Below are 25,763 nucleotides of genomic sequence, written 5' to 3'. Positions count from 1 at the left end.
CACGAACCCGTGTCCCCTGCATCGGCAGGCGGACTCTCACCCACTGCGCCACCAGGGAAGCCCTGTGCCCGTTTTTATCTTTTTCCTTTTATCATTGCCTTTTGGGGCTTTGCACGGTGCTATTTGGACAATTTTCCCAAGATACTTTCATTATGTTCCAACGTTGCTTTCCTTCTGTTGTATCCATCCACCCATCCTTTCATCCCTTATCCATCTATCCAGCCATATGTACATTGATCTTTCCATCTACCCATTATTCCATTCATCCTTCATTCTGCCATCCATCCAAGCATCCATCCATCTTGCCATCCACCCATCCTTCTACCAGTTTATTCACACATCAAGTAACAATTCCATCCACTCATCATTCTTCCATCCATCCATTCTTCCATCTATCCACCCACTCACCCTTTCTACTTTCCCTATATGCTTCCAATATGTTTTAAGCCCTGAGGGGTGGTGGAATCAGAGAAAAACCAGAGTGCTGTCTCCCAGCAAGGAACTCCTGATATTTCACTAGAGGAATGAATGATGAAAACCAAGGTAGGGAGCATAATGGCTGCTTGGTAGAGGCTGAGGATGGAGCTCATTATTCATTCAACAAAGATTAGGCTCAGAGATAAAAGCAGATCCTACCAGGGTTGTTTGGACATAACCTTAAGTAAAATTCAAGACAAAAGCATGGGAGAGGAACTGCTGTCAGAAAGGGGAGAAAAATGGGGAGGTGGTATTTAAACCGGGCGGCCTTGAAGAGCCAGTAGAATTGGGAGTTAGTAAGATGCGGAGGTGGGATAAATAAGTGGTAAGGGGGATACCCAGGGCTCTGTGGGGATGTGGGCGGGGAGGGTCATTTTTGGTGTCAGAAGAGTTTTACAGGGAAAACACCCACTTAGATAAAAACTCCCAAGAGGCATAGTGTCAATTTGTAATGCGTTCTGAGTTCCAGGTCCCCACCCCAATTGCATCTACCATGGTCTGTGGTGTGGTAGTTATTTTTGACTTTGGAATCAGATAAAACTAAAATTTGAGTATCAGCTTGGCCCCCTCTCTGCTGTGTGACTTTGAGAAAGAGACTTTCCCTCTCTGAGCCTTAGTTTCTCTCTCTGAAAAATTGAGATAATACCTGGCAGGAGTGTTGTGAGCCTCAGAGGCAGATGATGGGCAGTGCCTGGCCCCCAGGGGGAGCCTAATAAATGGGAACTCTTCTTAATATGATTCCGTTTCTTGTGGGGACACATCCTTTAATAGAGGATGACAGTCAGTCGGCAAATCGGATTTACTTTACAGAAGTTAACTCATCAGCCTCCTGGGAGGAAACACAGCAGCTCTCTAAGATGTGGTTTGAGGGGGTGGTGTTTTAAGTCTGTTGCCTGCAGAAGTACAAGTGATCACACTCTGCTGGGGAAACTGGAGATGGCTGGACAGTCTCAGTGTTGGCAGAGTTGAAGGGATGGGGTTTCAGCAGGTGAGGAAGGAAGAGGGAAGGGGATGAATGCTTCCTAAGAGTCTAGGAACAGCCAGGCACTGTGCTGAGCAGCTGGCACACATTATTGCCCCTGATCCTCTAACCCTTCCTGTAAGGACCGTCTGCCCAGTTTGCAGATGAAGAAACTGAGGCTTAGAGAGGGGGAAAGTGACTTGCCCAAGGTCACACGAGGTTGGCCGCACACTTTTGGATCCATTAAATTATCCGATCAGATTTTTAAAGGCCACTTGTTCTTCCTTGTTCTATTTAATGACCTCCAAGGTCTTCCGAAGTCCGGCTAATGTTTACATTTTTTCTGCTACTTTTCGCCTCACAAATACTGCCAAGTTGCAGGAAACCAGAGTGACTCACATTTGCCATCATAGCCTGTGCTTTCCTGCACCAAGGCTTTTGCTCAAGCTGCTCCTGCCGCCCTGATGATTCTTTTCTCGTCTTAGATGCACACTTCCAAGTCCTACTGGTCTTTCAAAAGCCCTACCTCAATGTGCATCCCCTAGGAGGCTCCCTTGGGTCTCTCCATACCTCTGTGACTGTAGCCTCCCCTGGGTCCTAATCACATTCTATGCCCTCCTCCAAGGGCACCGATCACTCTAAGGGCAGTTATGTGGTTCTGGGACATATTTCCCAGGAATGAGCTCCTTCAGGGTAGGGACTGTATCCAATTTCTCTCCATCCCTCTCACTGCCTGGTCTGTAGCCTACCTCAGTAAATGTTAAATGAATAAATGATTCCCTTTCCTTGTCTTGGGGCCTCTCAACCACTGGTCTGAAGAGTTTTACATTCACCTCTGCCCCTGGGTTTGAATGACCTTATGCTTGTAATAGCCTGACTTCTTAAGACCCCAGACTCTGCCCAACAACACTGCCTTTATACGGAGTTTAAATGTCAGGCATCTCGAGTAGAAGCGATACAGACACTCATCACATCTTCCCAACCTCCCCTGACTTCTTGCCCCCTCTCCTTCTCACCCTTTCAGCCTGTGGGACCTCTGAAGCCTCAGCTTACCTGGATGAGTTGCGTTTGGCTGTGGCTTGGAACCGTGTGGACATTGCCCAGAGTGAACTCTTCCGGGGGGATATCCAGTGGCGGGTGAGGGGTTGGGGCCTGGTGACTGGGGATCCTGACAAAAGGGATGCATTTCCCCCACTCCCTGACTCCTTTGACATCTGGCTCTATCTTCCTTTATGGCGTGTCCAGCCTTCTCTTAATTGTCCATCCATCTCTGGTTGTCCATCTGTCCCCATCTTGTTCCCTCTCTCCCCATCCATCCATCCATCTACTTGCCCACCCATCCATCCTCTCATCCATCCCTCCACCCATCCATCCATCTGACCATCCATCCATCCATCTGTCACTCATAGCTCTGTACCCCCATCTCTTGTCCTTAATCTCTGACCTTACCTGGCCTTCTGCCTGTCTCTGTGCTCAACTCTTCCCCCATTCATTCCACCCCCACCAGTCTTTCCACCTGGAAGCCTCCCTCATGGACGCCCTTCTGAATGACCGGCCAGAGTTCGTGCGCTTGCTCATCTCCCATGGCCTTAGCCTGGGCCACTTCCTGACCCCTACGCGCCTGGCCCAGCTCTACAACGCAGCGCCCCCGAACTCACTTATCCACAGCCTTTTGGACCAGGTGTCCCACAGCACAGGCAACAAAAGCCCAGTCTCTGAACCCTCTGCGGAGCCACAACCCCCTAAGGTGGGGCAGGTGCTGCGGATGCTGCTGGGGAAGTCGTGCGCGCCGACGTTCCCCGCCGGGGGCACCCACCTGGGCGATGGCAGCATGGAAAATGTAAGGAACGGGGTGGGTGGGGGAAGCACAAAAGGGTCTGAGGGCGGGGCTATGCCAGGATGGGGCGTGGTCAGAGCACGGGGTGTGTGACTGAACGGGGTGTGGGGCTGATGGTTGGGGCGGAGTCAGGAAAGGTCTGGGGCGGAGACAACGCTCACCACGCCTTCCTCGCCTCCAGTCGTTTCTGCTGTTGGACAAGGCCACCTCAGAATTTCTGCTGGAAGCCGTCCCCGAGCAGGCACCCTGGAGTGACCTGCTCCTCTGGGCACTGCTGCTCAACAGGGCTCAGATGGCCGTGTACTTCTGGGAGATGGTGAGTGCTGTCTTGATCTCTGATTCTACTTGCTCCTACATTCCTGTCCTTTATTTCTACCGAACTCCAATGCTTGAGCAGTAAGATTCCCTGACCTAGGATATCCCTCGTCCCCCACCCCACTCCATTCTTGATATATGACCCCGAGTGCTGTTTCTTCCTCCCCACCCCCACCCCCCATATCATGCATTTCTTGTAACTTGCTTTCTCCATTAACAATATATATTGGGCATTTACCCTTGCTCATATATATGCATCAATCTCATCCTTTCAAAGTGGTTGCTTGTAGGAGGAAGTTAGACATTATCTGTAGCTGATGGGGATTCATTTCATCATAAATGTGCTTGCAGTTTAGATGCATTGTTGTAGTTGCAATGCAGAAGGGGACAAGACTAGAGGCAAGGATGCCAGGTAGGAAGGTAGAGCTTCAGGCAGCCAAGATGGGGGCCTGGATTAAAGCTGGTGAGACATAGGTGTTGGGACACATTTGAGAAGTTTAAAAAAAAGTCATGGTATTCGAATAGGATCAAAGATAGACCCTATCTTTATGTCAAAGAAATACCTTGACAGGAGTTCTTCAGCCCTGGGTTATTTTCAGCCCATCCGGTCATTGGTTAAAAATAAATAGATTTTTTTTTTTAACTGAGATAAGTGTTCCTCAGTGTTGTAGCATGTATTAGAACATCCTTCCTTTTTAAGGTTGAATTATATTCCATTGTGTGGATATACTACCTTTTCTTTATCCATTCATCTGTTGATGGACATGTGGATTGTTTTGACCTTTTGGCTATTGTGAATAATACTGCTATGACGAATGTACAAATATCTGTTTGAGTCCCTGCTTTCAATTGTTTTGAGGACATATCTAAGAGTGGAATTGCTGGACCGTATGGTAATTCTAGGTTTAATTTTTTGAGGAACTGCCATACTATTTTCCACAGTGGTGGTACCGTTTAAATTTCCACCAGCAATGCACAAGTGTTCCAATTTCTCCACATCTTTGCCAACACTTGTTATTTTCTTTTCTCTTTTCTCGTCCTTCCTCTCTCTCTCTGTCTCTTTCTTTCTTTTTTATAATTGACATCCTAATGGGTGTGATCTCACCGTGTTTTTTTTTTTAATATATATTTATTTACTTGGCTGCGCCGGGTCTTAGTTGCGGCACGTGGGATCTTGGTTGCGGCACGTGAGATCTTGGTTGCGGCATTCAGGATCTAGTTCCCTAACCAGGGATTGAACCCAGGCCCCCTGCATTGGGAGCTTGGAGTCTTAACCGCTGGACCACCAGGGAAGTCCCTCTCACTTGGTTTCTTTTTTCTTTAAGTTTTATTTTTATTTATTTATTTTATTTGTTTATTATTTTTGGCTGCATTGGGTCTTCGTTGCTGTGCGTGGGCTTTCTCTAGTTGTGGCGAGCGGGGGCTACTTTTTGTTGCAGTGCACGGGCTTCTCATTGCGGTAGCTTCTCTTATTGCAGAGCACAGGCTCTAGGGGTGTGGGCTTCCGTAGTTGTGGCACGCGAGCTCAGTAGTTGTGACTCATGGGCTCTAGAGCACAGGCTCAGTAGTTGTGGCACACGGGCTTAGTTGCTTCATGGCATGTGGGATCTTCCTGGACCAGGGCTCGAACCCACGTCCCTTGCATTAGAAGGCGGATTCTTAACCACTGCGCCACCAGGGAAGTCCCTGGTTCCTTTTTATAATTTCTATATCTTTATTTCTATTCTCTATTTGCTGACACAGCATTCTCCTGGCTTCCTTTAGCTCTTTGTTCATAATTTCCTTGAGCTTTTTGAGCATATTTAAGACGGTTGATTTAAAGTCTTTCTCTAGTAAGTAAATCCAGTGGCTACGTTTCCTAATTTCTTTTGTCCTGTGAATGGGTCATACTTTTTTGTTTCTTTGCATGCCTCATAATTTTTGTTGTTGTTGTTGAAAACAGAACATTTTGAATATTATAATATGGCAACTTTGGAAATCAGCTTAACTCCTTCCTTCAGGGGTTGTTGTTGCTGCTTGTTGTGGGTGGTTTGTTTAGTGACTTTCCTAAGCTATTTTTGTAAAGTCTGTATTCTTCGTCATATATGGCCACTGAAATCCCATTTTGTTAGCTTAGTGGTCAGCTAGTGACTTGACAGAGATTCCCTTAAATGCACAGGGGTGGGGGAATAAAGCCCTTCCACTTTGCAGGTTGGCTCTTTGTGGAGCTGACTTTTAACACTTAGGCAGGCTGTTTACAATCTGGCTTTAGCCTTCACTGCCTGCTTTTGCGGAGCCTAAAGGTGAGCCAGAGGTGAAAGCTTAGGGCTTTCCATGGTCTTTTCTGAGCATGCATCCAGTCTTGGTCATGTTTGTAGCCTTCTAGATTTCCTGGTACATGTAGGAGCTTTTTATTTTTTTGTTTTATTTTTACTTCTTGATTTATTTGGCTGTGCTGCGTGGCATGCGAGATGTTAGCTCCCCCACCAGGGATCTAACCCATGCTTCCTGCAGTGGAAGCTCAGAGTCCTAACCACTGGACCACCAGGGAATTCCCCATAGGAGCTTTTAAAACCCCTTACTCCCTCCAGCATCTCCTTCCCCAGCTGCTTCCCTCTTCTCTCCCAAGCTGTTCAGAGTATCTGTTGCTTGCCTCAGCTACTTGAGGCCTGTCTCTGTCTCTCCAGGGTTCCAGTTCTGTGGCCTCAGCTCTTGGGGCCTGTTTGTTGCTGCGAGTGCTGGGGCGCCTGGAGGCTGAGACTGAGGAGGCAGCACGGAGGAAGGACCTGGCAGCCAAGTTTGAGGGGCTGGGTGTTGGTGCGTGGGGCATGGGTGCCTGGCGGGGCAGAGACAGGGAGCTGCCATGAAGGGGGTTGTGAAACTACCCATTCCTCCTCTCGTCACTCTGCCTCTTCCCCTTCAATGCCCTCATCTCTTCCCTCACACCGTCTTCCTACTACTTTTCCTCCCTCTCACGTAAATGTCCCGCACCCAGACCTCTTTGGAAAATGCTACCGCAGCAGCGAGGAACGGGCTGCTCACCTGCTCCTCTGGCGCTGCCCACTCTGGGGGGATGCCACCTGCCTCCACCTTGCCATGCAGGCTGATGCCCGTGCCTTCTTTGCCCAGGATGGGGTACAGGTGAGCATCTGAGACACCAACACCCCAAACAGTTCTCAGCCGGACTGTGGGAAGTCTGGAGGATAGGCCCCTGCCACGGTGGGCAATCTGTGGTCTTGACCAGACTCTCCACCTGGAGACAACCCCTCTCCAGAAAGTCCCAGCCTTCTCCTGGAAGGGTTGCTCTTCCCAAAAGAAGCCTCACACCCTGCCACAGGAAAGCCAACCCTCCTAAAAAGTTCTACTCCAGGGAATCCCCCTGGCAGTCCAGTGCTTAGGACGTGGTGCTTTCACTTCCGTGGCCCAGGGTCAATCCCTGGTTAGGGAACTAAAAAAAGTTATATTCCGGATAGAGGAGTACCCGGGACTTTAGTAAGAAGTCTCACCTCTCACACAAGAAGTCCTTCCCATTTCCTTAAGAGGTGTCCACTGTCAGGCTTCAACAATTAAAAGGGCGTCATCACTGGACAATTACTTAGTGTTTTGGACATAGACGAACTCTGGTTTAGGAAATCCTACCCTTCCTTTGGGAAGACCTGTGTGCCCCCATAGTCACTCCCATCCTGCTAATCCTGACATTCTGAAAACACTCTCGGTCTCCTTAATCTAAATCTGACAGGGGCAAAGAGAGTCCCATCCTCAATACAAGAAGTTTTGCCTACCCAGCAGGAAGTCCCATTTCACTTCTTGGAATTATCTGTTGGCACCTCACATACTTTCCCAGAGTCCTTTGCTTTGAATGGTGGTGAAACTCATGGATTGCAGCTTTTGCCTCTTCTGTAACCTCCCTGTGCTCCATCTGTGAAAAAGGAGAAAATATTAGTACCTGTCCTCCTGGAGGTTTGGAGGGTTAAGTGAGCTAATCTATGTAAAGTGCTTAGCCCAGTATCTGGTATATCATGTTAACAAATGTGGGCTGTTTAACGCTATTACAATCTGGGACAGGTGTTCCTTGCCTTCGACTCCTTTCCCCCCACCCCCAGTGGTTATGGCCCTCACAGTGAGCATTTGCCCTGTGCTCTGGAGTGTGGCTTGATCCTTGTCTGGGGTCTTTGGGAGAGGGCTGTGGGGAGATTCAGGCTCCTAATCCTCCCCACATCCCACAGTCTCTGCTGACACAGAAGTGGTGGGGGGAGATGGACAGCACCACACCCATCTGGGCCCTGGTTCTCGCCTTCTTTTGCCCCCCACTCATCTACACCAACCTCATCACCTTCAGGTCAGTCCCCTGGGGTTAGATGGGCAGGAGGAGGGGGGGAGGGGAGATCAGTCTCTACTTCCTGCTGAATTCTGGCTGCCTTTCTACTTGGTCTGTCCAGTGCTTCCCCCACCCTTGTTCATTCTCTTTCCCTCCCCCAGACTGGGAGCATGCTGTGGGAAGCAAGCTTTTGGGGTGGGTCTCTGCAGTATCTCTAGTGGCAATTCCTCTGTCCTCTGGCCATGGCTCTGGGGGGAAGGTCACTTTGGGATGATACCTCTCATTCCCTGCAATGTCTCTGGGCGACTGAGTTTGGCTTGGAGAATTCCTCTCCCACCTGCCCTCCCCTTATTTCTCACTCTGTGTGTCCCTCCATGCCAGGAAGCCAGATGAGGAGCCCATGCAGAAGGACCTGGCATTTGACATGGACAGGGGCATCAGTGGGGAAGGGCCTGGCGAGTGAGTGAAGCACCAGCACTGTGTGGGGGTAGGGGGCACCCTAGGCAGCTCCAGGAGCACCAGGTAATGGGAGCAAGACCAGAGGGGAGAAGTGGGGCTTCGGGAGATGGTGGTTTCATGAAGCCACTGAAAATACTGAGGAAGTTTCCCATATGCCAGGCTCAAGGCTTGGTTCAACTTTGGTTCTGCCACCAAGGAGTTCCTCACTGAAAATCAATTTGCTTCATGATACATGTATTTCTGTCTTGATAAAGCAAGTGGAATCGGGTGGATTTGGTTCATTTAGGGATCTTTTGCCAATTTTTTTTTTCTGACTCCAGGGCCTTTGCTCTTAATCTCTGTGCTGTGGTACCCATGAAGGTGTTTGCAAAATCAGTCCTAAGCAAATGAAATTGAATATTTATCGATCTTCTGTTAATTCTGCAGAGCAGAGGTGCTGGGGGACTTGGCTCTGAGTCAAGCAGAGCGGGGTTCAAATCCCGACTTTGCCTTTGTAAGTGAAGTGGCTTCACCCCTGAGCCTCAGCTTTCTTTGCTATAAAGAGAAGGTTGTACGTGTGTTAGTCAGGTTAGGTTGAGTAATGCTGCAATGACAAAGTATTCCAAACTCTCAATGGGCTGGCAACAGTGAGGATTTAATTGTCATTCACGCTCCATTTTTGGGTTGTCTGTGGCTCTGCTCCACGTGGTCTCCACTTCAGGATAAGCAAACACCTCCTAGCTGAGATGTTGCTGGTCTCATGGTAGAGGGAAAAGAGACATGGCAAACCAGGTTCTGGACCTTAAAGCCTCCACTTGGAAGTGACACGTGTCACTTTTGCCCACATTTCATTGGCAAAAACTAGTCATATGATAATTCCTTAGCTCTTAATTCTCCCACTGGGAGGGAACCAAAATATTTGGTCCACAGTAATACAATATACCACAATGCCTGATGGAACAGTTGGGAGGATTCATGGAGATAATGTGTATTAAATGTGCATATTGTAGTGCCTGGCACAAAGTAAGTGCTCAGTTAATGGGGACTAGCATTACTACTGCTATTATTGATACACTTGTTTTGTTGAATGGTGTGTGTGTGTGTGTGTGTAGGTATAAGGGTCTAAATCTATGGTAATAGAGAAACAGAGGAAGAGGCCCCATCTTTGCACCCTCCATCTCTACTTTAATCATCTGAATGGGAACAGGGAGGAACCTCAGCCCCAATATTCCAGAAGAAAAAGTGTTTCTGGTAACTGTTAGAAACATCATCAGACTGCCAGAAGTCTATAAAACCTACCACCTGCTGTGAAACAAGTCAAATTTAAATGTATTACGTATATACAAATTTTTTTGAGACAATGCACAAAGAATACAAAATATTTGTCAAGGTAGAAGAGAATACTAAGAAAAAAATTTGGACCACTGAAAAAAATTAGACAGAGGCTCCCAATGTCAGGATCCATAGTGGTATCCTTGTCTGGTGAGTTCCCAACATTTGTACCATATGATGAGGACAATAGCTGAGGTTTCAGAACACTCACAGTGGGCAGCCAGTGCGTTAAATTGTTTTGAAAATCAGTTCATTTAATTCTCTCAACAACCCTATGCCATAGGGCCCGTTATTATCCCCATTTTACAGATGACATAACTGAGGCATTAAGTCACCCACCTCAGATCATGTGATTGGTCAGTCGTGGAGCTGGGATTTGAACCCAGATCTTCTTGTTCCTGAATCTGGGCTTTTAGTCACTGTAGAAAGCCACCTCCCTGGAGAGCTTTGTAAAAGGACAGATTCCTGGATGCTTCTCCTCCAGGGAAGCATCCAGGAATCTGTGTGTCTCCTGCCTGGAGGTGATTCAAGATGGCAGACTTTGGGGAGCATTCTGACCCACCACATATTTTTGTTACCAGGTCTGTTTTCTCTTATTATTGGGGAGCTGGTTCTCCTCTCTGCATCTCACTTTCTTTAGCTTTTACTGTTCTTTCTGCTTATTTTCTTTAGAACAGCCTGAAAGAAACAAAAAAAGAACAGCCCTATTGAGATATAGTTCACATACCATTCAGTTCACCCATGTAAGGTGTACAATTTTCAGTCGTTTTCAGCATATTCACAGAGTTGTAAAATCATCACAAAATTTGAAAACATTTTCATCGCTGCAGCAAGAAATCTTGCACCCATCAACAGTCTCACTCCTCACTCCTCCCTTCTCCCAGTCCCAGGCAACCACTAATTTACTTCCTGTCCCTACGGATCTCCCTGTTCTGGACGTTCCATATAAATGGAGTCATACACCAGGTGGTCTTTTATGACTGGCCTCATTAACTTTAACATCATGTTTTCAAGATTGATCCACTTTGTAGCACGTGTCAGTGCTTCATTCCTTTTTATTGTTTTTTGATTTTTTTTGCGCGGTACGCGGGCCTCTCACTGTTGCGGCCTCTCCCGTTGCGGAGCACAGGCTCCGGATGCGCAGGCTCAGCGGCCATGGCTCACGGGCCCAGCCGCTCCGCGGCATGTGGGATCTTCCCAGACCGGGGCACGAACCCGTGTCCCCTGCATCGGCAGGCAGACTCTCAACCACTGCGCCACCAGGGAAGCCCCTTTATTGTTGAATAATATTCCATTGTTTGAATCTACCACATTTTATTTATCTATTCATCAGCTGATGGACATTTGGGTTGTTTCCACTTTGGGGTTTTCTTTCCACTTGGTTTATAAAGAGAGGATGCCTTTCCAAGCCAGTTTATTTTTCCTTTTAGCTTTCTGAATTTATTATTATTTGTATTATTCATTTTTCTGTTTCTGATTTGAGGTCAGAATTAAGAGTTAGGATGAAACTGGGACAGAGGATCAAAACTCAGGTGAGAAGGGTCAGAGATATGAGTGGACCTAGAAGCTTAGAATTCAGATATGGCTGTACAGTCAGAGATCAGATATAGGGAAGGAAGAGTTATCTGAGAAAACTGTGCTGGATAATCTGATATCAGAATTTATGGGTTAGAAGTTAATATTCAGGGATGGGGTTGTCAAACCTGGTGAACCAAGACCATGAAAGTGAGGGGGTGAGAGGTCATATTTGAGGGCCAGAGGTCAGATAGATGGTCCAAGGTCAGACAGAGAGTCAGAGGTTGTGAAGGTGAAAGAAGAGGGACTTGGAGGCAAAAGCCAGACAAGAGTCAGAGGTCAGCCCAGAGGCCAGAGGTCAGAAAGGTGGAAAAAGTCAGAGGTGCAGGCTCAGCAGTCTTGATGGTAGATTTCAGAGGTCAGAAATTAGATACAGGGGTCAAAATTCAAGGTGATGGCGGACATCAGACTTAGTTTCAGGTCAGGCAGGGTCAGAAGTCGTGAAGGTGGGGAATGTCTGGAAAGGAGGATGAGGAGGATATGAAAGTTTAGAGGTCCTGATAATGGTGACAGTCAGGTGCAGAAGTCAGATTGAGCCCTTCTCCCTTCTCTCCCCCAGGCCCACAGACCCTAATGAGAAGATGCCCTTGAGGGTGTTGAGGCCGCCCAGCCGCAGGAGCTGCTGTGGGGGGTGCCGCCTGCGCCGCTGGCCCCAGTTCTGGGGAGCACCGGTGACTTCCTTCATGGGCAACGTGGTCAGCTACCTCCTCTTCCTGCTGCTCTTCACCCACGTGCTGCTCATTGACTTCCAGCCCGAGACACCCAGCGCTCTGGAGCTACTGCTCTACTTCTGGGCCTTCACCCTGCTCTGTGAGGAGTTACGCCAGGGGCTGGGTGACAGCTTGGGCAGCCTGGCCATGGGGGCCCCCAGGACAGACTCCCACCAGGCCCCACTGCGCCGCCGCCTGCACCTCTACCTCTCAGACGCCTGGAACCAGTGCGACATGGTGGCCCTGACCTGCTTCCTCATGGGTGTGGGCTGCCGGTGAGTGCCCCGTGACCCTACACTCCCGGCCCATGGCGGCCTCTGACCCTTCCTTCCTGGGGGTGGGGGCGTGGGAGTGGGGATGGGGGTGAGGGGTGGGGTTGGGGGTCTCAACTGTTGGCTTCCCTGCGGCAGGCAGAGGCTAAATCCAACTCCACTTATTCTTTTCTTTTTTTCATTGAAGTATAGTTGATGTACAATATTATATAAGTTGCAGGTATACATATAGTGATTCACAATTTTAAAATAACTCTGCTTATTCTTTTTTAAAAATAATTAATTAATTTGGCTGCACTGGGTCTTCGTTGCAGTGCGTGGGCTTCTCATTGCGGCGGCCTCTCTTGTTGCGGAGCATGGGCTCTAGGCGCGCAGACTTCAGTAGTTGTGGCTTGCGGACTCTGGAGCTCAGGCTCAGTAGTCGAGGCGCACTGGCTTACTTGCTCTGTGGCATGTGGGATCTTCCAGGACCAGGGCTTGAATCCGTGTCCCCTGCATTGGCAGGCGGATTCTTAACCACTCTGCCACCAGGGAAACCCCTGCTTATTCGTAAAAAAAAAAAAAAAAAATCCCATCTTGATTGAAAGTACTGCCTAAAGATGTTCTGTAAGCCGTTTGCTCACATGTGGATATCGGGCTTTAGGGCTGATAGGATAAAATGAGAACCCCACTGATCTTCATTCTAGATCTGAACTTTACAGGATGTTTCTCTAGTCCTCAACATGGTCCTGTAGCTGCACCCCTGTCCTGGACCCCAGAAATCAGGCTACACACCGAGTACCACCCTCACCTCCTCCCTCCTCTTTCTCTATAGCCCTGGGTCCCAGGCCCTGTCCTCCTGGCACTTGACTTTCTGTCTCATCCCCCTGTTTACTTCCATGCCTGCCTCTCCCACTTGGACCCTTGCCCCAGCCTCTCTTCCCTCCAGTCCATCCCCCACAGGGCCCGCAAGGGTGTTTCTACACCCAGAGCTGGCCTGTCTCTCCCTGCTTCTTGGAGCTCGCCAGCGCCCGTGGACAGCCCCTGCCCTTCTCTGCCAGGGCTGCCTCCCTGATTTCTTTCTCTTTTCTTCATTTACACTCTGGCTTGTCTGAGAGCCACTTGCAGTTCCTTCTTCACAAGGCCAGTGGCTTTGACCGTGATCCTTGGTATTTTGAATCTGTGTAATTATAAAATTGCAGTTAGAATTTTACCAGTACTGACGGATTCTTACCAAGGAACTATTTTCTAGTTACTTTAAACTGCCTTGATTGATTTTACATTGCAGGGCAGTGAAAGTACCTTCAATTATTTTCTTTTTCAGTTTCTGAAATTATTTCAACTTGATTAATTACTGTTTGGGTTAAGTTTTACAACAAATATTTGGTTCAACATTTGTGTTTTTGTCCTATCAAATTTTGCCAAAATCTAGGGTCTGTGTTTGTGAATTTTACTTTGTGGCTTTTATTTCTTGCATGTCTGGTTTTCCTGGGTCAAATTTCATAATTTTAAATTTCATCAGGGAGGCCTCAATGCTTTGTCAACTTTTTACTCCATAAAAATCTTGACTGTTTCTGCTTATTTCTTAGCTAATTTACAAAAAACTTAACTGTGAGGAATTACCCTCAAATATTTTCTGTTGCGCAGACTGGGCTATATAATGTTAGTTCATTTCTTCCATAGTTTCTAGATTGTATTGTGTGGTGCCAGAGAGAGGGCAAAGGGCAAATCAAAATGTCCTTGGGAATAAATTGTGTTGTCTTTGGGTCTTGGTACATGCTGTTCCCCCTTCCTGAAACACTTTTCCCTCCTCTCCTTGGCCAAGCGAACTCCTACACTTCCTCTCAGCCTCAGCTTTGCTGTCTCTGCCTCTGGAGGTCTTCCTTTCTCCTACCCAGACTCTGGGTCTCTTGTGTTCCTCTAACATCCTGAGAGTCCCCCCAGTAGTGCTTTGACCATGACTTTTGCTGTCGCTCTCCTCACACAAGATTATAAACTCCTCAAGCCACATCTATCTTGTCTCCCAGCAACTTAAAACATCTTTGAATATAGTCTATGCCCAAAGAAATGCAGAAGTGTGTCCTTATTGAACAAGATTATATTCAAATGAAGAAGAGCATAGAACAGAAACGGATTATCTTCCTCAGCCATTTCAAGCTTCCTCCTTTTCCCAGCAGTTACCTCCATCAACAGTTTGGTGCACATCCTGCCTGTTCTTTTTCTATGCATTTACCTACTTCTTTTATACACAGATATTATACACAGATGATACTATATTTTATTATTCTTTTGCAACCTCTTCTTTTCCTCTGTAATATGTCCTGACATTCTTTCCATGTCAGTATTTGCAAATATTCCTTATTCTTTAAAAATGTTGCATCAGATTCCTGAAGAAGGGTTTTAGTCTTCGCTGGCTAAAGCAGACAAGACAGACTTCTTCTTGCCAGATTTAATAAATGAATGAATTCCTTTCATGAGGCAGTGGGACAAAAATTCTGAACTTCAAGAGATAGAATTAGGCCCAAAATTTCTCTACAAAGCTTCTTTCATTTTCTACTTGAGATAACATGAAGTTATAATCAGATATTAGCTGCTCTGGGTCCAGTACTCTGATGGTGAGTTGTTTTTTTGTTTTTTGTTTTTAAATAAAAGTCCTACCTGGTAGGACACCACTGCTTTTGAACAGAGCAGACAAAGAACTTTGTGGTCACAACCTAGTGACTGTTTACAGGGGATGAAGTGTCCTGACATCCCCTCTTATAATCTGGATGGTTGACAGCAATGACCCCCTACTCTTTTCTCAGTTGACACACTGACAGGTATGCTTCCTCTATGCCTTGTTAAAAATGGCACAAAGTAATTCGACATGAATAATTTATTAAAACAGCAAGACAAGAAAGTTTTGTACAACACTGTGCTTCTGTTTATTCTTTGTATTTTGTATAAAGTATCTTCTGAGAGGAAAGGGCTAGGACCATGTGCTACCACCCTTTAGGAATACCAGTGATGTTTTAGACATTTTTGTCAAGCTCATCGTTTTTTAGGTGGGGGAAGAATTATTGGACAGGAAAAAAAATTCCAAAAAATCTCATTTTACACAGGAGAAATTTCCTGTGTTCTCCAGAATTGAATGGATGAATCGTTTTATTTTGCCGATCCCTTCCGGATGGACATTTCAGTTGTTTCTAATTTTTTATGATTCCAAAGTAATAATACATCTGAGATGTACACTTTGTGGGTCAAAGGGTATGTGTATTCTTGATGTGGAAGGCTTTCCTTGTAAAATAGATTCTTCCGGTTACACATCCACCATCTGGGTAAGACACTGCCCCCTTGAGGACATGCTTGATGATACCTGATATTTTCAATCTTTAAAATTTTGTAGCTCTCAATTTAACCTTTACATGTTTTGACAATCTGATGGGAAAAATGACCTCTCCTTGTTTTAATTTATGCATCCCTGACTCCTAGTTGGGTAAGTTGGGCATCTTTCATAGCTAAATGGCACATGTACTCTGTCAACTATCTTTTCATACCCTTCGCCCCAGTTTTTAATTTATTGTGTTCACCGATCTCTTGCATGTATATATTTTTTGGTAGGTGTTCTCCTTATACTCTGGATCCCAATCCTTGGTAGTTTTGTTCTAAGTATCTTCTTACAGTCTGCAGCTTGTCTTTTCACTTTTGTATGTTCTTTAAACATTCTTTTATTCTTTAACTTTTTTTTTTCTTTAACTTTTCATTTTGAAAAACGCCTAGACATAAAAAAATTTTGCAAAAACAGCACAGAGAATTCCCATACACCATCCATCCAGATCCCCCAAATGTTAACATCTTATATTATCAGAACCAGGAAATTTTATTTAAATTTCATCAGTTGTCCACTGATGTTCTTTTTCTGGATCAGGAGCCAATCCAGGATTCCATGTTGCCTTTAGTTGTCATGTCTCCTTAATTGTCTCTAATCTGGGACAGTTTTTCAGTCCATCTTTGGCTTTTATGATCTTAACACTTTTGAAGAGTCCAGACCAGTTAGTTTGTAGAATTTGCCTCTGTTTAAGTTTGTCTGGTATTCCCTCCTGATCAAATTTACGCTATGTATTTTTGGCAGAAAATTTTGTCTTTCTCTGTCCATCATATTTATGTTATCTTTTAATACACATGAGTTTTATATTTTAAAGTAAATATTCAGTCTTTTCCTTTATTATGATTTTGTGCCTTGTATATAAGACTCTTTTTCTTATATAACATTTATCTTATGTCAAGCTTATGAAGAAATTCTATATTTTCTTACTAAGATTTTGATGTTTTGCCTTTTACTCTAGGTTTTTAATCCCTTCAGAGTTAAAGTACATGATGCAAAATAGAGATATAATTTTTATTTTCCCCATAGGGATTGCTGATGTTATTCACCATTTGACTTTCCTCTGTGAATTGTGTGTTGTTATCCTTTATCCGATTTCCTGTTAGGTCGTTTGTCTTCTGCTTATTGGTTTGCTGGAACTCTCTATATTTTGCCTTGTATAGGTTGGACAAATATCCCTGCAGTTTTCACAACTTGTTTGTTACAGGGACCTCCCAGCTTTTTGCTAAGGCCGTTGTTCATGCAGCCATTATTTAATGGGTACCAGCGCCCTGCGTAGCCCAGCTTGGCACTGTCACGGGTGCCGAATTTTAATTTGAGTAAACCCCGGGTGAATCGGGGTAGGGGGGTGGTCCCAGGTCTGGCCCTGGGGAGGCCACATCCTCACCTTCAGCCTGGTGTTGGGAAGGCTCGGGGTTTTGCTTTACACCGTGTAACCCTTGAGTGACCCCTGCCGCGTCTGCCATACCCCAGGCTGACCGCAGGACTGTATGACCTGGGCCGTACTGTCCTCTGCCTCGACTTCATGATCTTCACGCTGAGGCTGCTGCACATCTTCACAGTCAACAAACATCTGGGGCCCAAGATCGTCATCGTGAACAAGATGGTGAGGGGTGGGGTAGGACTGGTGTGGGCGGGGCCAGAGGAGGAAAGGGGCGGAGCCAGGGAAGGTGTCGTGGAGTCTGGAACGCAATGTCAGGGAAGGAGGCGGGGCTTTGGATGCAGGGGCGGGGCCCAGATTGGTCTCATCTTCCTCTTCTGCAGATGAAGGACGTGTTCTTCTTCCTCTTCTTCCTTGGCGTGTGGCTGGTTGCCTATGGGGTGGCCACGGAGGGGCTCCTTAGGCCCCAGGACCGTAACCTCTCGAATATCCTGCGCCGGGTCTTCTACCGGCCCTACCTGCAGATCTTTGGGCAGATCCCCCAGGAGGACATAGACAGTAAGGGGGGCATAGACGGTAAGGAGGGATGAGAGGGCCTGACACCCTCCCTCTGAGTCCCCTCTCTCTCTCCTCTATCTCTGGGTCTCTGACCCCTCCTCCTTCTCTTTGCGTCTCTGTTCTCCCCTCTTTCTGGGATTCTGTCTCTCTCTCTGCTCTCCCATGCCCGTCTGGATTTCTGTCTTCCTTAGGTCTCTGTCTCTCTGGCTCCATCTCTATCTCCCTTCACAGCGAGCCTCATGAAGCCCGACAACTGTTCATCGGAGAAGGGCGTATGGGCGCGCCCCTCAGGGACCCAGGCAGGCTCCTGCGTCTCGATTTATGCCAACTGGCTGGTGGTGGTCCTCCTCATCATCTTCCTGCTCGTGGCCAACATCCTGCTGGTCAATTTGCTCATTGCGATGTTCAGGTGAGTCCCCACTGCTCTCTGATGATCTGACCTCATCTGGGTGACCTCACCCAGCATGACCCTTGACCCCAGCGTGATTCTTGATCCCAGCTTGACCCTTGACCCCAGTCTAAGCAATTCTAGTTTTAGTCTCTGAACTCTGATTTAAATCTAATGCTGGCTTGTCCCCCAACCCAGTCAGAGTCTGCTCCTGACCTGGACTTTGGAATCTGATCTGCTCTCTGAGCCCAGGCTGAAGATTTAAAAATTTTTTTATTGTGGCAAAATATATATAACAAAATTTGCCATCGTCACCATTTTTTTTTCATCGTCACCATTTTTAAGTGTACAATGCTGTGACATTAATTACATTTATAATGTTGTACAACCATCACCACTATCTATTTCCAAAACATTTTCATCACGCCAAACAGAAAGTGTGTATGCATTAAGCAAGGGTTAACTCCTCATTTTCCCCTCCCCTGCCCAGTTCCTGGTAACCTTTAATTTACTCTCTGTGTCTATGAATCTGCCTCTTGGAGGTGATTCATGTAAGTGACATCATACAATATTTGTCCTTTTGTGTCCGGCATAATGTTTTCATTGTGCAATCATGTTGTAGCACGTGCCACCACTCCATCCCTTTTTATGGCTGAATAATACTGATGTATTGATATAAGACATTTTGTTGATCCATTCATCTGATGATGGAAACTTAGGTTGGTTCCATCTTTTGGCTATTGTGGATAACGCTGCAATGAACACTGCTGTTCACAATTGCTGTTTGAGTCTCCGTTTTTTATTTCTTTTGGGTATATTTCTAGAATAGAATGCTGGGTCATATGGTAATTCTATGTTTAGCCTTTCCGCATCCTTACTAACAGTTGTTATTTTCCTTATTAAGAGGTTCTAGCCATCCTAGTGGGCATGAACTGGTTATTTCATTGTGGTTTTGATTTGTATTTTCCTAATGACTGGTGACATTGAGCATCTTTCCATGGGCTTATTGCCCATTTGCACATCTTTAAAGAAATGTCTGTTCAAATCCTTTGCCCATTTTTTAAAATAAATTTATTTATTTATTTTTATTTTTGGCTGTGTTGGGTCTTCGTTGCTGCGCAGAGGCTTTCTCTAGTTGCAGTGAGCCGGGACTACTCTTCGTTGCGGTGCGCGGGCTCCTCATTGCAGTGGCTTCTCTTGTTGCGGAGCACGGGCTCTAGGCGTGCGGGCTTCAGTAGTTGCAACACGCGGGCTCAGTAGTTGTGGCTCGCGGGCTCTAGAGCACAGGCTCAGTAGTTATGGCGCACAGGCTTAGTTGCTCCGCGGCATGTGTGATCTTCCTGGACCAGGGCTCGAACCCGTGTCCCCTGCATTGGCAGGCGGATTCTTAACCACTGCGCCACCAGGGAAGCCCCAGGCTAACTTTTGAACCTGACTCCAATCTCTACTTAATTCATGATAGCTTTCCCAACTTGACCTATGACATCTGACCCTGGACACTCCTAACCCAGCTATTAATTGCGTCCTGTAATAACCTCCAACTTTATTGATCTTGACATCTGCCTGCTGCCTTGGGCTTCAAACAGATATTGCGTGACAGCTAATCTTCATCCTCTCTTCCTGAAGGGGCGTTGACCTCCAGTGACCCTTGATCTCTGGTCCCCACAGCTATACCTTCGGCAAAGTACAGGCCAACAGCGACCTCTACTGGAAGGCGCAGCGCTACAGCCTCATCCGGGAATTTCACTCTCGGCCCGCACTGGCCCCGCCTCTCATCGTCATCTCGCACGTGTGCTTACTCATCCGTCGATTGCGCAGGCTCCGGGCCAGCTTGCCACCTTCCGCAGCCGTCGAGCATTTTCGTGAGACCCCCGGCTTTGCCCAAAAGAGAGAGACCTAGGGGGCGCAACCTGGAGAGAAAGAAGAGCATGTATAGGCTGGAGGAGGAGGACGCCCAGGAGCACTAGTGGGCAGGGCTTAGTCTGTCAGGGTGCTGGGCGTGGGATATTAGTGGGAGGCCTAGAACGGCGAGGGGGCGTGGTCTGGGAGATCACCAAAGCTCACGGTTTTGGGTGGGGAAGCTGGGTCTAGGAGCAGGCGTGGCCCGAGGATGGGCGAGCCCTTTGACTCTCTCCTGACCCCACTGTCCAGGGGTCCACCTCTCGAAGGAAGCGGAGCGGAAGCTGTTGACGTGGGAGTCAGTGCAAAAGGAGAGTTTCCTGCTGGAGCGAGCTCGGGACAAGCGGGAGAGCGACTCTGAAAGTCTGAAGCGCACGTCGCAGAAGTGAGGGCGGGGCCTAGCTCTGGGTGGGGCTTTTGGCTTATGGAACAGAGCCCATGATTTAGGTCCTGCAAAGACCCAGGCTAGAGGTGGAGCCTGCAGGGACAGGGTCCTGGAATGCTAGGGAGAAAAGCTGAACCACTGAGGGCGGGTCTTCGAAGGTGGGCGGGGCTGGTAGGCTGCGGGCACCGATCTGAAACCCTGGATCCCCAGGGTGGACACAGCATTGCAGCAGCTGAGACAGATCCGCGAGCACGAGCAGCGTCTGAAAGGACTGGAACAGGAGGTGAGAACCCCGGGCCAGGCTGGGGGAGTATGGCTGGGGTGAGGGGCAGTAGGGTTCCAGTCTGGTGCCCTGAGGTCCTCCCTGCTCCCCAGGTCCAGTACTGTAGCCGTGTCCTGGGCTGGGTAGCCGAGGCCCTGAGCCGCTCTGCATTACTTCCCCCAGGGGGGCCGCCGCCCCCAGCCTCACCTGGGCCTAAAGGTCAGTGTGTGTGGTGTACCTGTATCTCTGGCATCTGTTACTACCTACGTCTGTGTCCCTACTTTCCGGGTCTCTCTTCCCCTATGTCGGAGTGTTTTTCTCTTTTACTGGCTTTCCTTAGTCCCTGGTTCACTCTCAGTCTCCTTTGGGCTTTTTGTACATCTTTCTTTTTGCCAGTCTCTTATTTTTTTCTGTCTTCGTCTCTATGCCCACCACCTCTTCTCTCTTCCCCCAGACTGAGCCCTGCTGGTGGACTTCAAAGAGGAGCTGCCATAGGGAGTTTTGCTCCCAGAGTAAGGCCTAGCAGGTCCTTGACCCCTGCACCTGGCGACCTTGTCCTTGAGGTGAACCTCATGCCCATGGACTACCACCTCAGCTGCTGTCACAATCACTGCAGGGAGTGTCATCCATGCAAACCACAGCAGGCTTGGATCCTCCCAGAACCAGCCCTACTCTGGGAGCATGAGCCGCTGGAGCCCAGGCATTCATTGCCTTTCGAGGCTGTACCACAGTCTGCTGGGCCAGAGAAGGCTGCAGGGTCGTTGAGGTAAAGGACCAGAGCCCACTCACAGCTCCCCACACTGGGGAAATAAAGCCATTTGAGAGGAGTAGCATGCGGATGCTTGATTCTTGGGGAACTGGTGGGTGTATAGATCCTTTGGGGATGGGGGCTGAAGCTGGGGATGTGTTTGGAGTCCTTGGTTCGTTTGCTGCTTTATTTCAGGTATCCCCCAGCTGTTTCTTCCTCTCAGCCCCACTATTCCTGTGTGACTCAGGCCCAGCACCTCTTGTCTGCACTATTTTGATGACTCTCACTTCAGTGGGACAAGAACCCCAACCATCTGTGCCCCCCCCCATTCTTGCCTACCAATGAAAGAAGAACTCAGAGATAAAAAGGAGAGTATTTCCTGGAGTGGGGGTGGGTGGGTGCTATGTACATCTGCTTTGGCAATAGGGGTACAGATGATGCAAATTTGAGTAGATAACTGCATATGTGTCTTTAAAAAGTCTAATTAGTGGAAAATTGCAGGCCATGCACGCACGGAATTGAGGCAAATATGCATCATTATACATGCCGTTTAACTAAACAACCCATAACAAACTAAACTGGTAATGACAAGGTTGAACTGACAGCAATTATTAGTAAAATAGCAAAAAAGCCACCAACAACCAACACATCCATAAATGCAAACCAAAACATCCTTTTTCCAAATTGGAGGAATTCCAACTGTCTGCCACTTTGGATGCAGAGTAGCTCTGAAATATTGCCAAGTGTTTTGTGGCAACCAGATTTCTCTGGAAGATGCTGAATCAATTCTCACTAACCCAAGTAGTAATAATAACAGTAATGATGACGGTGGCAACAACAACAGCTAACACGAGTGCTATGTGTCTGGCATTGCGTTTAAGTTCTTCACAGGTGCTAAATCAAGGAATTCTCATGACAACCATATATTAGGTAAGTACTAATGTCTCCATTTGCAGATAAGAAAACTGAGGCACAGATAAAAGTTAAGTGACTCACACAAGGTCTCACAGCTAGTGGCCGAGTTTGAATAGGAATCTGGGCCATCTGGATCCAGAGCCTTTGTAAAGCACTAATTTATATTTAGAAATGTTAAATGCTACGAAGCCCTAGGAATTCACTCAGTGGGCATGCTGCTTTATTAAGCTGTTGTCTCTCAGCTCCAAATCTGCCCTTCTGTATACTCAGCTCTGTGACGCTGGGGCTGGGACTCCGCAAGCCCCATTTGTTTTGCCAGCTGGGTTCCTATTAGACTCTGCCTAGAGGGGGCGCTAGCGGGAGAACGGTGACTGGAGGAGGAAGAGGGGATTGATTTGCTGCTTCCTGTTCCTGAGCGGAGCCCCAGAGCATTGCTTTCTCTGGTTGCAGCTTTCAGCTTCCCCCGCCCCAGCACTCCCACAAGTTCTGTTTATGCCCTCAGTCACACCCGCTCCATCCAGGCAGCCCCTTTTTCTAGCCTGAGTTTCAGCTCCCAGGGTCACGTCTCCAAGAGTTTAGGTTCTGATAACTCTGTTCTCTCCCATTTTTCTCTCCAGTCCTGGGGGTGATATTTGCTTCGTGCAGTTTACTATTTCTGTGCTAACTCTGCTTCTTTATATTTATTTACCAGTTTTCTGAGACCCGTTTAATATATCTGAGACCCCTGTATTAATTTATTTCTGTTGGAGAGATACAACCTCCACTTCATTTCCACACATAAATCAGTTTGGAAACCAAAAGACCTGTAATTGAAGAGGAGGCTAGGCGCTCTTGAGGAATTACAAAATACTCCTAAAATTTATATTTAAATCTTTCTTACTTGTATATTTTCCCGCAGTGAACCTACTTCACTTCTCTGTTGCACAGCCCTAGTACAGTGGGAATCCTGGCCCCTTAAAATGACAATTGGTGACCACAAATGTCTCCACTTGTCTTGGTGCTGTGTTTTTGGAAGCCACACAGAGTTTAACTGGGCCATTACAAAGGTGGAAGATACTTCCTTTTAGGAGTGAGGAGGACCTCTTGCAGGTCACCAGCAAGGCCAGTAAGTGACTGGGTGTCCATTAACCAAAAGTGAGCAGCATAGCCATGATCTGCTATTCTAGGGTCCTCCGGAGGGGTTGCTGAGGGCATGCAACAGCTGTGGCATTCACTAGCCTGTGATCCAAAAGAACCCGTAAGATATGTGCTCCAGTCTCAGATGTGGGGAGGGAGTGACTGTCAGTAGAATATGTAAGCCACTAAAATCTTAAACAAATAGGTCATTTGAAAGAGAGGTGTATTTTATACAAAAATGAAAACTCCAGATAAGAGGCTGCAGGTCGTCAGAGAAAAGGAGGCAGCAGGGTGGAGTGAGGACTCAAGAATGCATGTGCTTTGTGAAGGCTGAGGACCTGCTCCATTAAAGGGACAAGTGGGGCTAGAGGAGACAGCTGTAAAGGCTGCTCAAAGCTGCCGCCAAAAACTGGAATGGATTTGGTAGCTCCTGTGAAGCCTACTTAGACAAGCCAAGGGGCTGATACGCAAACCTAGACTGAATTAGAGAAAACTGGGTATCGGATATGTTTTTGTTTCTCTTGGGTAAATACCTAAGATTGGGGTGTCTGGGTTGTATAATAAGCGGGATCTTAGTTCCCCAACGAGGGATTGAACCCGGGCCCCAACAGTGAAAGTGCTGAGTCCTAACCACTGGACTACCAGGGAATTCCACTGTATAACTTTATCTGAGGCTGCTTAACTCTTTTCCTAAGTGGTTGCACATTTTACATTTCCATCAGCAATGTTATGAGAGAATTTCAGTTGCTCTGCATCCTCACTAGCACTTGCTATTATCAGTATTTTTAATTAGCCATTCTAAGAGGTTTGTAGTGGTGTCTCACTGTGTTTTTTTTTAATTTTTAAAAATCTTAAAAGATTTTATTTAGGGCTTCCCTGGTGGTGCAGTGGTTGAGAGTCCGCCTGCCGATGCAGGGGACACGGGTTCGTGTCCCGGTCTGGGAAGATCCCACATGCCGCGGAGCGGCTGGGCCCGTGAGCCATGGCCGCTGAGCCTGCGCGTCCGGAGCCTGTGCTCCACAACGGGAGAGGCCACAACAGTGAGAGGCCCGTGCACCGCAAAAAAAAAAAAAAAAAAAAAAAAAGGAAGATCCAAAAATGCTATCAGCAGCTTTGACCTAAATGATATTTATAGAAACTCATAACTGCAGAATACATACACTTTACCAGTGCTAAGCCATAAAACAAGTATCAATAAATTTACAAGGATTGAAATCAGAGTATGTTCTCTGACTACAACGTTAGTAAATTTAAAATCAGTAACAACATATTTAAGGAAACTCCAAATACTTGGAAATTAAAGAATATATTACTAAACAATCCGTAGGTCAAAGAATAAATCACAAAGAACTACCAAACACTTTAAACTGAAGGATAATAAAACTATAAAATATCAAAATTTGTGGAATGCAACAAAAGCAATGAGAAGAATTTAGAGAGAGATAGATAGAGATATCTATCTCAATAGAGAGAATTCTCTCAATAGAGAGAATTTTATAGCTTTACATGCTGAAACTAGAAAAGAGGTTTAAAATCAATGTCTTACAAGAAGGTTTCAAGAAAAGAAGTAAATCTAAAATGGAAAAAAAGGAAAATATAAAATCAAAAATCAATGAAATAGAAAACAGACACTAGATGAAAGTAAGAAATCCAAAACTGGTTGTTTGAAATTATCAACAATATAATAGGACAGAAAGAGATATGCGCATCATCAATCTCAGGAATGAAAGAGGATTATTACTACATATCCTATAGATATTAAAAGGATAATAAGAAAATAGTATAAGAATTTTATGCCAACAGACTTAACAACTTAGATGAAATGGGAGAATTCCTTAAAAATACAACTTAACAAAATTGATATCAAATGACATGGGAAATCTGTATAGTCCTATGTCTGTTAAATACATTGAATTCCTTATCAAAACCCTTCCCACAAAGAAAATTCCACACCCAGATGGTTTCAAATAGTGAATTATATAGAATACTGAAAAAAAAACCACACCAAGAACAAGTACTTCGAAAATAGAAAAGGAGGAAACACTTTCCAATCCATTTTATAAGGCTACCATTACCCTAATGCCGAAACCTGATAAACATATTAGTAAAAGAGACTATTTAAGACCAATATCTTCATGAACATAGATGAAGACAAAAATCCTCAACATAAGTTAGAAAGCAAATCCTGCAATATATAAGAGTAATAACTAATGATCACATGGAGTTTGTCCCAGAAATGCAAGGTCGATTTAACATATGAAAGTAGCAAGGTAGGAGACTTCCCTGGTGGTCCAGTGGTTAAGACTCTGTGCTCCCAGTGCAGGGGGGCACTGGTTCGATCCCTGGTTGGGGAACTAAGATCCCACATGCCGCAACACGTGGCCAAAAGAAAAAAAAAAAGTAGCAGCAAAGTAATTCAGAAATAAACCATATAGTCCTTTTTTTTTTTGGACCACGATGCACAGTATATGGGATCTTACTTCCCTGACGAGGGGTGGAACCTGCACCCCCTGCATTGGAAGCACAGAGTCTTAACCACTGGACCACCAGGGAA

General features: G+C 46.5%; 1 protein-coding gene across 13 annotated transcripts in view; it reads left to right on the top strand.

Annotated features, from left to right (window-relative positions):
* Positions 1–24,410, top strand: part of TRPM4 (transient receptor potential cation channel subfamily M member 4) — a 35,872-nt gene extending 11,462 nt beyond the window's left edge. For 4 of the 13 annotated variants that reach the window (XM_060129680.1, XM_060129678.1, XM_060129683.1 and 1 more), the window contains 16 exons: positions 2,463–2,575; positions 2,946–3,278; positions 3,457–3,591; positions 6,257–6,386; positions 6,565–6,710; positions 7,796–7,908; positions 8,269–8,346; positions 11,792–12,217; positions 17,031–17,163; positions 17,322–17,496; positions 17,728–17,905; positions 19,553–19,746; positions 20,036–20,168; positions 20,379–20,451; positions 20,526–20,649; positions 20,885–21,263. In XM_060129680.1, coding sequence (XP_059985663.1) covers positions 2,463–2,575; positions 2,946–3,278; positions 3,457–3,591; positions 6,257–6,386; positions 6,565–6,710; positions 7,796–7,908; positions 8,269–8,346; positions 11,792–12,217; positions 17,031–17,163; positions 17,322–17,496; positions 17,728–17,905; positions 19,553–19,746; positions 20,036–20,168; positions 20,379–20,451; positions 20,526–20,649; positions 20,885–20,889 — 2,489 coding nt within the window. In that variant the 3' untranslated portion in view covers positions 20,890–21,263. The other 9 variants (XR_009536899.1, XR_009536900.1, XR_009536897.1 and 6 more) reach the window with 9 other exon arrangements.
* Positions 24,411–25,763: the final 1,353 nt, after the last annotated feature.

Source organism: Lagenorhynchus albirostris, chromosome 19, assembly GCF_949774975.1.
Source record: "Lagenorhynchus albirostris chromosome 19, mLagAlb1.1, whole genome shotgun sequence".
Lineage (NCBI taxonomy): Eukaryota > Metazoa > Chordata > Mammalia > Artiodactyla > Delphinidae > Lagenorhynchus > Lagenorhynchus albirostris.
This window is presented reverse-complemented; position numbering and strand designations above follow the sequence as displayed.